This window comes from Macrobrachium rosenbergii, chromosome 41, assembly GCF_040412425.1.
Source record: "Macrobrachium rosenbergii isolate ZJJX-2024 chromosome 41, ASM4041242v1, whole genome shotgun sequence".
Taxonomy (NCBI): Eukaryota; Metazoa; Arthropoda; class Malacostraca; order Decapoda; family Palaemonidae; genus Macrobrachium; species Macrobrachium rosenbergii.
This window is the reverse complement of record NC_089781.1, coordinates 56193192-56207549: the sequence shown is the minus strand read 5'-3', so window position 1 is coordinate 56207549 and position 14358 is coordinate 56193192. Positions and strand designations below refer to the sequence as shown.

The window sequence follows — 14358 nt, the reverse complement described above, 5'->3', positions numbered from 1 at the left end:
GCATATCATGCATTGCCCCAATATACCCTTAACGGCCTGGCGCATTTGAGGTATCCAGAACCCACTAGTTCGGATAGTATTTAATGTAGTCTGTAGACCTAGGTGTTTGCATTTCTTGTGATAGAATTCAACAATTAACTGAGTCAGTCTGTGACTCTTTGACAGTAATATGGGACTCAGTACGTCATAATCATAGTTCAAGGTTTTGTTTATCCTACCCCTGGAACGAATAATTCCATTATCATCTAAAAACAAATCGAAATTCTTAACAGGAGCAGGAACTTCATTGGAATTATCATCATGACTGTTGAGGTAGTCTAATTCACGAGTAAAGCTGTCCCTTTGCATTTGTTTGATCCAATATGTTTTAGCACACTCCTTTGGATCCTTTGTAGATTTTCTTGAAAAGATATTGATAGCCTTGAAAACTAGACTAGAAATTCTAATCAGTTTGTTGAAATCAGAATATTTCTGAAGATCTAACAACGAAGCATCACTCAGATGTTCAACGTTGAAGAATGAAGATACCTTAGGGGACTGTATTTTGCATTTACAGTCCTCAGAAAGACATTCAAGATTGCTTTCTGGCCATGAACTTGCATAAGTAGAAAGCCACTCAGGACCATTCCACCAAAAGGAGAATTTCTTGCTGAGCTCAGCAAGGGAAAGACCTCTAGTTATGAGGTCACAAGGATTGTCCTCACTTTTTACATACTTGAAGTCAACTACAACACCATAGTTGTCAACTAGCCTCTTTTTGAATACAGATATGTCCTTCAGACGGTTACGAGTGAAAATACTCTTAGTCAAGACAGAATCTGCAAGAAGCCATTGTAATACAATTTGAGAGTCAACAGCAATTGTGACATTCTGAAATTTTACTGAGAGGAATGATTCTAAAATCATAGGCAAGCATTTTAAAGCTAAGAAAACCCCCATTAATTCTAACATGGGAAGCATTTTAGCCTTGACAGGAGCTACTCGGGATTTTGCAAACATTAATCGAGAAGTACCATTACTCACATTGTAAATGGCAAACCCGTAACATGATTTTGCGGCATCACAAAAGATCCATAAAGAGTTTTCAGACTCTAGATTGATACAAGATCTTGGTAAGGGAATGGAGGGCAGCTGAGTAAGGTCAGAGCTGTGTTTACTCCAGTCCTTTCTGATATGCACGGGGACTTCCTCATCCCAAGCAACACTCAAATCCCACAATTCCTTCATGATAAGTTTACCCTTAGTGGTAACTAGTAACAAAAGACCCAACGGATCAAAAACTTTTGATATCTGAGACAAAATAGATCTTTTTGAGTTGGCAGACGGGTCCAACACATTGTCAGACAATTGAATGGAGTCATTTTCCATGAAATAGTTGACACCAAGGACTTTTTCGTATTTATTACCATGGGAGGCAAGACTGCCATAATTTTGCATGATAGCAAGCAGTTCTGGATCATTAGAGTTCCATGAACGAAGGCAAAACCCTCGTTTCATTCTATCAAAGAGATTCAGAGTAAGTCCTTTTGAGAAATTCAGTAGAATTACTAGTGACCAACAAGTTATCAACATACATGTTGGATTTGAGGATATGAGAAGTTTCATCCTCCTTGAATTGATTAGCGTGATGTTTGATCACATAGTTAAGTATGAAAGGGCTGGCATTAAACCCAAATATGATAGTTCGGTATCTGTAGGCCACTAACTCATTGTCTTCTTTCATGAAGCAAAATCTATTCTTGTCTTCTTCTTTCATGAAGAAGCAAAATCTATTCTTGTCTTCTTCTTTAGCTAACATAATTTGTAAAAACACTTGTTTTATGTCACTAAGAATAACTCTGTCATTAGAGCAAAAGTACAATGATAGTTTGACAATGTCACCCACAAGGTTGACTCCTGCATAGGCAGCTTCATTGAGAGAGATAGCATTATTCGTTTTTTGCGAACAATTAAACACTGGTCGTATTTTGGTAGTTACATTGGCCTCATTCTTAATAACAGGCCTGTGCGGGATCCACACGTACTTGTCAAAATCTTTGGGGTCTACTTGGATTCTTTCGATAATGCCATCTTCCAACTGCTGATGAAAGACTTTTTGATAAGCTTGTAACAACCCCTCTTGTTCAGTGTCTTTGATAACTCTATCTAACACTGAGAGAGCAACTTTATGATTGGAAGGCACCTTATTCACTAAATCATCCTTCCAAGGTAAGCAGACATGATATTTGTTGTCCTTAAAAGTAATTCCCCTTTTGAATTCTTCAATCTTAGCACTACTGTATTCAGAGGTAGCATCAGTCTCTTCTTGACAACCCAAGGAATCTAAATTGAACATTCTTTCGAGACCCTGTTCTACAGCACTGTCAGGGAACAAGGACTCAAGAGGAGAGTAATAATTCTTCTTGGGAGACATTACAAAATTCACGAGAGAGCAAGGAACTTCCTCCTTATGAGGATAGAGGTATGATAGTTCAGCTTGGGAACATGAGATTCAGTAACACGAGCACTGATAGGTTCTATTTGGTGAAGTTGTAAAAAATGAATGACATTACCAAAAGGAACGAGACCCAGTGGGGTACTCCAAGCAGAACCTAACACTTATCATGAAGGTCTGGTATAAATTGCAATATATCTACACCCACTAAGCCTAGAATGGGAATATTCTCACCATTAGCATCTAAGGAAGGTTCAGCTAGAGAATAACCTTCTTTGATAATGTTGTCCAAGGATACATCAAGTTGAAAGACATTTAATTTTATATTGAAATTAGGGTCTGCAAGCAATGCAACAGGAAACTTCCTACCTCCAGGTAAAGAACCATAAATCATACATTCACCAATTTGGCGTTCAGAGGCACCCAAAAAGGTAGTCACATCATAATGAACAGAGGGTAAATCTCTGTTTCCTTGCAATTCCTTTGCTACTTGCATTGACAAATAACTTCTTTGGCTCCCAGTATCGAGAAGACATCTCTATGTGAGAGAAGAATTGCTTCCATGAAACTCAATAGACATAACGGGGAGCAAAAAAGGTCAATACGTATTTTGTGTATGTTGAACATTTATGCATAGGTGAGAAGTGCCTCCTTCACTTCTATTGGGACACAAGGCAGATATGAGAATTTTTCTTGAACTTAGAGCAAGAAAAGCTGAGTTTATCGTCCTTACCGGGACATTTAAGTGCATCATGCTTGCTGCTAGAACAGAGTGAACATAAACCCAAAGGAGAGTACCTTTTTAGGCGATCTGCCAAATTCTCATACTTTGAGCAAGACAACATACTATGACCAAAGCCACTACAAAATTTACAATATTTTTGGTCCTTAGTGTTAGGAAATTTGTGATTGGCATTAATGCCTTTGGTAGAGGATTTACCTTCTGCTGAAGTATTGAAGTTCTCCAGAGTAGAGGGACTGCTAGCATTTGAGGAGTTGGGTGAGGATTTATTACCACTTTGTTGCGCACCCTTAGACCCAAAACTTTCTTTTTTTCTCAGGCTTTCTAGGATTTGAAGTGTGTATAAGGGTTTTAATTATGTCACTGTAATGTTCAAATAAATCAGCTACAGTAGGATAATTATCATCAATCTTGTGCACTAACTCTCTTTTAATAAAAGCAGGCAACTTAGAGAAAATGATGTGGCTCAGCAATTTACATCCTGCAGAATCCACATCTAACAGATCTATGTTATATTGTTTTAATTCATGAAGATGTGCACGACACTCATTAACATAAGAGCAGATTCCTACAAAGTTTGGATCAAATTTAGGAGCACTATTAAGTAATTGCTTGAAACTTTCATCAATGATATAAGGGACATCCAAAAATTCGTCCTCGGGTAGAGCTGGTGCCACTGAGTAGGCCTAGTTATCATCAGATATGGAAAGGTGAGATATGACTTTGAAAGCATAGCCAGATAAGTATCCACGCAGACAAGTGAGTTTATTTGAGTCAGATAATTTATCACAGGCGTCAACACAATTTCTGAACTGCAGCAAGAAATTCTTGAATTCGAGTTTATCTTCACCTTCACCATTAAAAGGGTTACAAGTCAATTTGGGTAACTTCACAGACATGAAAGCGTCATTGGGACTGGATTTAGGTAGAGCCTTTTTACCAAGTCTACGCTCTATTGCAGATACCTTCTCATTAACTTCATCTAGATAGTGATTTGATGCTCAATTTCTTCAATACGAACAGGATCGTCCTCATCAATATTTTCACTTAAGAACACATCCAAAATATCGTCACTGACATTCATTACCTTCTGCAAATATTGATCAATGGTCTCCCTACGACAAAGGAAATTCTCCTTAGTCAACTCATCATCAGTGAGAGCATCCATCTTTTTAAGTGCAACTGTAATGCAGGATTTATAACTTCCCCTTTTCCTAACGAAAGGAGAAAGTTTACTTTGAAGATCTGACATCTTGACAAAACACTTATGGTCAAAAGGCATAAGCTTTTAGAATACAAAGTAATTAATCACAATACTCAAACTTAACACCTTCTTTAGTGTAAGCGGCGACAATGTCAACAAGCAAAATAAACAAGAGCTTCTCAAAAAATAAAGTAAAAGGCATGTCGTTCACAGCAAATCACAATCAAAGGTAACAGGCAAAGTGCCAAAACAAGATGAGCCTCTGCTATGCCAAAAACTTTCTAACCTAAGCAGAAAAACAAAACAATTATGAACTGGCCCAATAGCTGATACATGCTTAACAGACTCGAGGTCACAAACTAGGCTATGATATATACTCAATGCTAAACCCTGAAAGGCTATCACAGCAAAATTACACTAGACACTAGTTAGGTTAGGCAACAACTACCTTTACCTATCCTATACACTAATATTCAGCCTTAATAGCAAGGCAGGCTGACAAATTCTCTGCAGCACTAGATTATACTTTATCACTACAGATGACATTAGCCTAAGGCCTAAGACAAGGCTAGGATGTACAGACTGATTTTTTATTAGGCCTAGGTTAGAATAGGCCTCATAGTAGTAGTCTACATGGACAAACTTGATGTAGGCCAAGCCTATGCTTTATATTTTATACTAGGTAGGCCACACTACACTTTGAGTAACCAGTAGCAAGCTGAAGGTTGTGAGAATTTTACACTAGAAAAAGGCCAATTGAAGCCCATGTAAGCGCGACGTTATTGCTAGCCTCAAGGTAGGCTTAAACTTCAAAGTGAAATGGAAATTAATGCATAAATGATTTTAGCCAAAACAGCTTTACCTTGAAAGATAAATGTGGGAACTATTGAACTCACCAAGAAAACTTCTCAGGGCAATCTTACCTTGATGACTGTCTGTTTCGGAACGACCTCTTCCTACGTTGTAGCAGTCTTGAGGTGGGGAAAAGCAGGCTCCTTCTTTCTTGAGTTTTCAAGGTAAATTGCCCTTGAAGCTTGAAACTGAAGTCTGGTTACCTCTGTTCCTATTCTTGGTAATAAGCTTAAGTAGCATTGGTAGAGAATTGTAAGTTGAATCCAGCATTAGTAGAGAATTGTAAGTTGAATCCAATTTCACAAAAGCTTCCTTGATTCAGGGTGGGGTGCTTTCTCTACAGCACGTGTCGTGACGGTCGTGAGCTCTCCAACAGTGACGTCACAACACCCGACGCCAAGTGGAAAATATTGAAAAAAATTAGATGAGCATGTAATTCATTATACATGGTTGGGGAAGGCTTCCATCTTGGTAAGACCAACCCATTGAAATTCTGGTGAGTTACTAAATGAGAAACAATGAACTAAAACAAATAAAGCACACTTTGAAAGAGAATATGGTTAAATGAAGAAATAAACATAAAATTCTCACAATTATTCTTTTAGCCTATTATTATGGTTAACTCTCACTACCTTTAAAAAGCGCGGCATTTGCCCCTTCTTTCGTTAAAACCACCCAGTTTCAAGTACGCTACTGTCATCCTAACTTATCTTGCAATTTTCGTATCGCTATTTATTTCTTCACAGGAAGTGTGATTATAATCTCCAATCAGATCAAATTTAGATACATACATATCTCAAGAATTTTAAGGCATGAACGCTTACGGGAGGATGTTAACACTTTTACACAAAAGGTCAAAGTCAAAGACAATATCGTTTTCGAAGTCTATTTACTATGTCTTTGTTTTGTAGCAAATATACAGTAAAGTACAAAGAAACAAATGAAACAAAACACAGAGAACAAATGATACTAAACTACGGTTTGCCCAGTTAGTATATATCTCAAATCATAATGTACCTGATAAACTTCAGTAATAAAACATACATAACATTTCAGCGTGTTCTCTAGTGTCGCAGCCTTCAGACATCTAGATTTTCGTGTTCTCAATTTTTAGCATTGTCGTACAGAAGAGTAGGTCTGTTTTTATACTGTGAACAGACTTGGCGTTAATAAACGAATGCTGAGACGAACATTGCAAAAGGACCAATCAGCTACTTATGGAAGAGTGACTTGGCATCTGTGCGAGGAGCATGGCTTCTACTGTAGGTCTTGATAGGACAAAGCGGCTCTTTAATAATACTATAACCAGGGGTTGTGGTTTACACGTCATTTTAGCATGATTTGATTTTTTTTAAGGCCGTGAGGACATGTGTGTGGCTCTCCATTTGTAAAACTGGTTTACGCGCGCACATTCTGGTACAATCCCACCGCTTGGCCTACCTCTTAAGAGTGTACAGTAGATTGGTGATTCAGTTGTTTAGTTCAAATGCTTAGTAATAATAACAATGATGTTACAAGGATCTCATTTCACCCTTTATCCAAATCTTGGTGTAGGCTATAATCAATAGCGCAAGTTTGACGGTTGTCATTCGAAACCAAGACAATGAAAATACTTCAATACGTATTCGGCCATTGCAAATAACTGAACTTTTTTGCTTCTTGTAACTGTATTTTTCTATTGTTTTCTTATTGCATAAGAAGTAATTATTAATAAAGCTATTGCTGATTTGTGGGTTAAGAGTGTCCATTATGCGACTTTATATTTTATGAAGTATGTGAGCAGCTTGCAATAAATTGATACTATGCAGAGATCTTCAAAGTTAACTTGGTTGTCATATATCTTAGCTGCTGTTAGTTCTGTCATACTTAGAGATATCAAATCACTTCTTGTTTGGGTCCTTCATCCTAAGTCTCTCGGAATAGGACTCCTAGATCTGTATTTCTGGTGCACTATTTATACAAGAAAAAACACCAGAAATTTTATGCCTGAGGACAAATCTTCCAAAACTTTATATTGTATTTCATACGCTGTCTGTAGTTTGCACCGAGTGCCTGCTTCAAAACCTCACAGGCTGGATGCCTCTGGCAACACAACAAAGACTGCTAAAAAGGGCTTGTATCCAGCATGTACGTAGCTTCAGTTTGGATTGGTCTAATTCCTCCGCCTATAGTGTTTAGCAACTGTACAATATACGGTTGTCTGTTAAAGAAACAGAAAACTTGTTTTCGGAAAGTTATGTTTATATGGCCCACAAATTAATTTTCCAGTAGGATACTTTACAGCCGTCAATCCGTAGATCATACTGGTAGGAAATTATCCAACATTAATCTTCATATTGACATCTGAGTTTACTAATAACTAAGTTATGAATACTTATATTTATCAAATATAAAAGAATAAATTACAGGGTTTAAAATAAAAATATTGGTGATGGACTGATGACAAAAATCTTTGAACTATCTGAAAAGCAGAGAAATCTCGACAGAGGTAATTTGGCAAGTGCCTCGTATAAACATTTTGAATGCAATTAATAATGGCCTAGTTTACCTGTTATTTATATCTGAAAACCTCGACTTTATCTGTATATAGTTAAGCATGCTGAATGACCCCACATGTTTTACAGACCACTCTGCAGATGAATGTTGATTAGCTGTTCGAGTTTTTATTAGTGGTGCTTCCATGCAAAATAACCTCTCCAGGAACTGTAATCTATTATGTAGATCATAAACCCTTAAAAGCCAAGTATTTCAGGCAAGCAATATGAAAGAACTGACTGACTTGGTGGTAAGGATAAACATGATTTTAATTCTATATATATATATTTTTTTTTTTCCAGACCAACTGGTATCTACAATCGGACTGTTACTTTGCCAGACACAATAACTGAATGGGTCGGAAGTGCTGTGTGTGCCCTTCCTAATGAGGGCATCGGAGTATCACAGGATTCTTCAATCACGACCTTTTTGCCATTCTTCGTAGACCTTACCCTCCCCCCGTCCATTAAGAGAGGGGAAATCCTCCCTGTTAAGATTTCAGTCTTCAATTATCTCAAGCAAACATTGCCGGTAAAGTTCAGTACTACTCTATAACTGTAATAACAGTACACAGTGAAGACAGGCTATCCATATATGTAAAAGAGAAAAATGCGATCTTATAAATCCAAAAACCATGCGCTTGTTCTTTGCAAAACCCTCTCCACACCAGTAAACAGAAGAGGAGAACGGAAATTTTCCGCAAGATAATATTCCCCTAGTTCTCTTTGTGTCATTCACGCGGTCATTCTTCGTCTCGTCACCAATACGGTGAAGGTCAACCTTGATCTTTTTGGTGACAATATTTGGTTAAAAGATTTTAAGCCTGCAGAAGAGAAATAGTATAGTGTTTCGAGCAATTTTAGTTTGTAGATCCTGGCTTTCGCATATAATGATTAGCGAATTCCAGAATGTTTATTTGGTGAATATAATGGTGGTTTTCCTTTGGCATGCTTAAATAGTTCTTATAGACTAATGTGTATGAACTCATGAGTTCTCAAGGCCATCTGCTGTCTTGCTAATTGTTCCTCAAGAGCTCCTATTCCAGATTCGTATCCGTACGTCACACTGTTTGTTTCAAGTTTTGATAGACATTGATGATATGCATTTTTCCTGTATTCAAGTAAACGGTGGCAAGATGCACAGATGAAATAGAAGTAATCTCACACCTTGGGATAATTACGTGGCTGTTGTGTTATGCACTTTGTAAATAACTCCTAGAAACAACAGAATAATTATTCCAAAGGTTTCTTTCCGCTTTTCAAGTTTTATATTGTCTTTGGTTTTCATTCTTAGGTTACACTGAGGCTTGAAGAGAGCTCAGAGTATAAAATACTTGATGAGCCAAATGAAGGACCAAAAGGCCAAAGAAGTACGTGTTTGGCTGCTCAGGACAAAGATGTCACAACTGTCAGGATAGATCTACTGTCTCTGGGTGATGTCAATCTCACTGTGACAGCCTTCATCGACCATCACAATTCTGAGGGCTGTGTTGCTGAAGATAAGACCGTCAGTAAACGGTAAGTGGAATAAATGTGTCCGTCATATGTAGCCTATTCAGTTGTTGTCTTTACCCGACTTTTATAGTTCATTCAGAAAAAGCTTCCTTATGCCAGCGTGGGCTTTTGCATCACGGCAGCCCACTAGCAATTGATGGTGAGATGTTGAAGTGAATGAGGGGCCTGGTGTTGACCTCTGAGCTAGGACCCCTTAAGCGAGACAAAGTCTTTCCGTAGAGGATGCCATTTGCCTCAAATGCTGGTTAGGCCGGTAAACACAGAAAATAAGAGAAAAACATTGCTATTTTCTCTTATTAGTTTTAACTGCCCAAGAGTTCCTTTTTATTGATAGTTTTTGTTTGTTTTCCTCACCAGGGACACCATAATCAGACCAATGAAAGTCGAAGCTGAGGGTTACCTGAGAGAGAAGAGCTGGACAAAATACATTTGTTCTCAAGGTAAACATGTGGTCTGTTGCCTACTGTCATTGCAAATATTACTGCTTTGTGGATTCTAAAACTGTCATTCGAACTTTGTAAATTTATTATAGAAAATTCTCAGTCATCTGCCCACATACATAAACAAAATCACTTTATTTTATAATAATAACTACAGCATCAAATAATGATAAATCAGTGAAAACTGTCTCATAACTAGCAATAGAGTTACAGGCCAGCGGTGCAATCCTTATGTGCAAGACCTTCTTACAATCATCGCTTCTCACTTTCTCCCACTTCACATAACTAAAATATTTCAGTTACCTATTCGTTTCCTTGATTTATAGTCTCACTTCTTGCTTCTTAATGTAAATACTGGTTCTCTCTCTCTCTCTCTCTCTCTCTCTCTCTCTCTCTCTCTCTCTCTCTCTCTCTCTCTCTCTCTCTCTCTGTGTCAACAAGTGAGCAACTCTTTCACATTGCCTACCTTGAAACCCCAAAACAGGAAAATTTCGTTCATGTCCCACTTGAATACTTATGTTTTATGCAAGAATGTCAGCCAGAAATATGTAGAAACAGGGGTTAAAAACATGCTGACACATTTATGTTTGTATGGTCACAGTGAACATGACAATAATTACTTCAGGCAAAAGAAAAATATTTAGCTTTGCATTACCATGATGAGGACATGTTTATTTCAGCTCCAGTCGGTTAATATTTCTAATTTCAACAGACATGTTTACCCTTGAATTCAGCCGTTCTCTTTTTTTTTCTTTTTTTGGTGGGTAGACCAACGGATAAGTGTTTTGAGCTTTACGCGGCTTAATGTGGAGACATACAAGTGTTAAAAAAGCTTGTATAGGTGAAAGTATGGATGATTGTTATGAGATGGTTTAGTCATCAGAAAGAATGCAGGAAAGTAGATTGGTGAAAAGAAAGTTTCTTTCAGACGTCTTAGGTGGAAGGAAGTACATATTTTTGCATGTGTATCTATATTTGAAGGTATACACAGGTATACTTAAATTTCAGTGTAAGAGTAGCATTTAAAATTTCATGGTGAAAGCTTGAAATTCTTCTGTTTTCTTAAGCTCAAAAACTAATGCTTGGAAGGAAGCTGTTAAAGATAGCTTTGTAGTATTTTCCATTGTATTTTATGACTGCAGTTTGGTTAGATCACATTCATGGCTATACCAACTGAAGAAGGAAGAAATATAATTGGGGAATGTTCTAGAAATTAAACAGTTGGGTTGGCAGGAAATATAGTAAATAGATGCAAAGCAAAATGGAAAAAGAATACAGATGGACCCAGCACATTCACTACAAAATAACTTCTGCCCTACCTACAGTCTGCATCGTCAGAGGCATTCCCTTGGTGGTTCCCAAATACAGCAACAAATTTTACATGAAAACTAACACTGCACTGGGTTCATCGAATGACAGAATTGTGAACGAATGAGCAGAAGTAAAGGCAGCTCTCCTTCACTTAGTAACTCACGTTGATATTTTTTCAGGCAGTTGGAGAAGAAACTTGTCTTTAGAATTTCATTTTTCAGTGTATACATAGTATGACATATGCTTTGAGATTTCATAATCCTTTGTAACAGCAAACCAATAGTGAAGCACTTACAGACTAGCTGTATTTGTAAGTCCATAATTAGGCAATACTGACGTCACAATGAGTTCATATGAGCCCGGCTATAAAACCTAAAGTGTAGTATGTGTCCTTTAGATTTTGAGTCTGGTGAGGATGGATTTGAGATGTGGGAGATCGTTCCTCCATCTGGCATGGTCAATGGCTCTGGAAGAGGCTGGGTCACTGCAGTAGGAGACCTTTTGGCTCTTTCTCTTGAGGTTAGTTGGTCTCTCTCGTCCCTGAAGTGTTTGAGTTTTTGCCCATTTCTATTATTGGTAGAATCAAAGTTTTATCTTTCATTGCACTTGGAGTTTTTATCTGTTTTTTACAAAGTGAGAACTTGAATTTTCTTAATAGATTCTTCCTCTGCAGCTAATGATATAAATGACACGAGAATAAATTTTCAAAACAGACAGATAATGAAAAAGAAAGAAGGAAATGTGTACTGACATCTTCATTTTGTCACCATGATTTCATTGTGTTTTATGTGCTTCAACTTTTTCCACTCTTTCCAGAATTTGGGAGGCCTGATCCGTATGCCATATGGTTGTGGAGAACAAAACATGGTGAATTTTGTTCCTAACATCTTCATCATGAAGTATTTAGATGTCACACAACAAAATACCCCAGAATCATCAGAAAAATTAAGGAAATTTATGAGAACAGGTCATCTTTGAGTTTTGAGCATCGTCATAGTTAGATAAATGATGGAAAGAAAAGAATTAGTGTAAATGAGATATGCCGTCACTTTAGAGAGGGTCAGGCATGTCATTTATCAATAATATTGTCAGCTATATAATCAGAAATGTAATACTCAGGTATGGAATTCAAACATGTATATATAAAATGATGGTACTAGGAAAAAAATTTCCTCTTTCAGGTTACCGAAGAGAACTCCTATACCGTCATCCCAATGGAGCATTCAGTGCCTTTGGAAGCGCTGACGACTCAGGTTCCACTTGGCTTACAGCTTTTGTACTGAAATCATTTGCTCAGGCACAGCCTTATATACTAGTAAGCATACATTTTGTTGTTTTCCTGATATTTTCAACCTGTATTTTAGCAAAATTTTTTCATATAAAATAGTTAGAGGGGTTTGTGACATGTTATGTCAATTATGTTCTAATAGTAAAACCAATTAAATTTTTCTGATAATGCCATAGATCTTGAACAGCAGTTACCATCTCAGCGCCTTCTGGATACAATACTAACTCTTCACTGGGGCACTAATACCTTAATATTTAAACCAGACTTTATGCTTCGTGATCAGACCACTAGTATTTGGGTCACATTATCAATTAAGGTTGATTGCATGAGGCTAAACATTTGAGTCAGAAGTAAAGTGAGTAGGGATGGCCTACGTTGCCTGAAAATACCTCTCAAACAATCACTAAGCACCAAATTTTTGGAACGGGTGTCAGCCTCTAGCGAAAACAAGCATAATTTTAATGGCTTACCTCTATGGAAGAAACACATTAAAACATATTTTAGGTTAATAACAGCTTGCAAAGAATAAGCTTACGAAGAGGCTGAATGTGACTAACATCAGAGTCAAATTACTTTGGTAAAGAGGGCTTTGCTGACTTGTTGTATATGTAGGGGGTTCAAGTGTTAGTAACAAAAAAATTGGTTACTAAGTGTCCAACCCACTTTGAGAATTATGAAGGATGCTTCCATAGATATAAGGAAGGCTAAGATACAGCGATCCTTTGAATAGTATAGTAATTTGTTTTAATTTGGCCTTTAATCAAGATGAATCAAGAGGATGCCAGTAAACACTGGCAGCTAATTGATATACTAAGGTTGTCTTTGGATGATGGAATTTTCGTTCTTAGCAAGTGATTCGAGTCCGGAATCAGAATCTGGTAGCATTCTTTAATGGTGCAGGAGTCTCAGTCGCCTCAAAGCTTTACGACCAGGCCAAGGTCCTTTGAGACAGCTTTGTACAGCAACTCAGCCTCATGAGGCTCTCCCGGTATTGACAAAATTAGAACTCTATTTCTGTGGCAGTTCGCTGCTCCTTGTCCACTATTCATTTTCCTTTGTAACCTATTTCTAAGTATCCCGTTGTTACACTTGCAGACGTGGAATCTAATATGAAAGGAGGTCTAGCTATTCCCCAGCTTTCAAAAATAGGTGGTCATGGTAATCAGTGGCGCCATTAAATATGAAACACATAATCCCACATTGTTGAATTTTATTAGATAGGAAATCTACCACCAAAGAAAAAGGCTGCCCTCAAACACATGGGAGAGAAATAATGTGATCTTGGTTAGAAACAGTAAACTAAACTTTGAAGAAGATGAGGTCAGAGAGGTGACATTGGGGGGCAAGAGGCTGTGTTAGTTACATGTATTTGCAAAGCTGGGCTGACTTCTATCAGAGTCCATAGGCTGCCAACTAAATCAGTCCCTTTAGTTCCATTGTACTATGCAAAGACCATGCATCTCCAGATTTGCGCCAAGAAGTCTTTTCTCTAGCCTCTGGGACTGACTGATCAAACTCTGTAACTCAGTCAAGATGAGATAGCTGATCAAAATATGAAGCCATTAAAATCACAGCTTGATGTAGGTATAATTTAAGACAGGTGAGAAAAACTTTTCAGAGGAAAGTTTGAGCTATGTAGTGAAGCCTATTTACTGATGTTTACACTGAAACGCTTCACGTAAGATATTGTTCTAATACATTGTTCTGTTGTATGCACAGGTTGACAAAGCTGATTTAAATGAAACAAGACGCTGGTTACAAGATTTACAAGACGAAGATGGTTGTTTCCTGTCTGTTGGTAAAGTATTTCATAAAGGAATGCAGGTAAGATATGCCATACAAACAAATTAGCGAAAATTTTTACGTTTGCAGATATTCATAAGATAAACAGCAGTTTCGTTTTCAGTGCCAATATTTAGAGAAATCATTCATTTAATTGCTTTACTGCTTATAGAACTCTCTCTCTCTCTCTCTCTCTCTCTCTCTCTCTCTCTCTCTCTCTCTCTCTCTCTCCTAAAGTTTAAACATACCTGGGAAC

General features: G+C 37.5%; 1 protein-coding gene across 1 annotated transcript in view; it reads left to right on the top strand.

Annotated features, from left to right (window-relative positions):
- Positions 1-14358, top strand: part of LOC136826867 (alpha-1-inhibitor 3-like) — a 132583-nt gene that overhangs the window by 102809 nt on the left and 15416 nt on the right. The window contains exons 16-22 of the mRNA XM_067084375.1: positions 8070-8298; positions 9061-9284; positions 9639-9721; positions 11430-11551; positions 11849-11999; positions 12214-12347; positions 14040-14144. Of these exons, the coding sequence (XP_066940476.1) occupies positions 8070-8298; positions 9061-9284; positions 9639-9721; positions 11430-11551; positions 11849-11999; positions 12214-12347; positions 14040-14144 (1048 nt within the window). The remainder of the gene's footprint in view (positions 1-8069; positions 8299-9060; positions 9285-9638; positions 9722-11429; positions 11552-11848; positions 12000-12213; positions 12348-14039; positions 14145-14358) is intronic.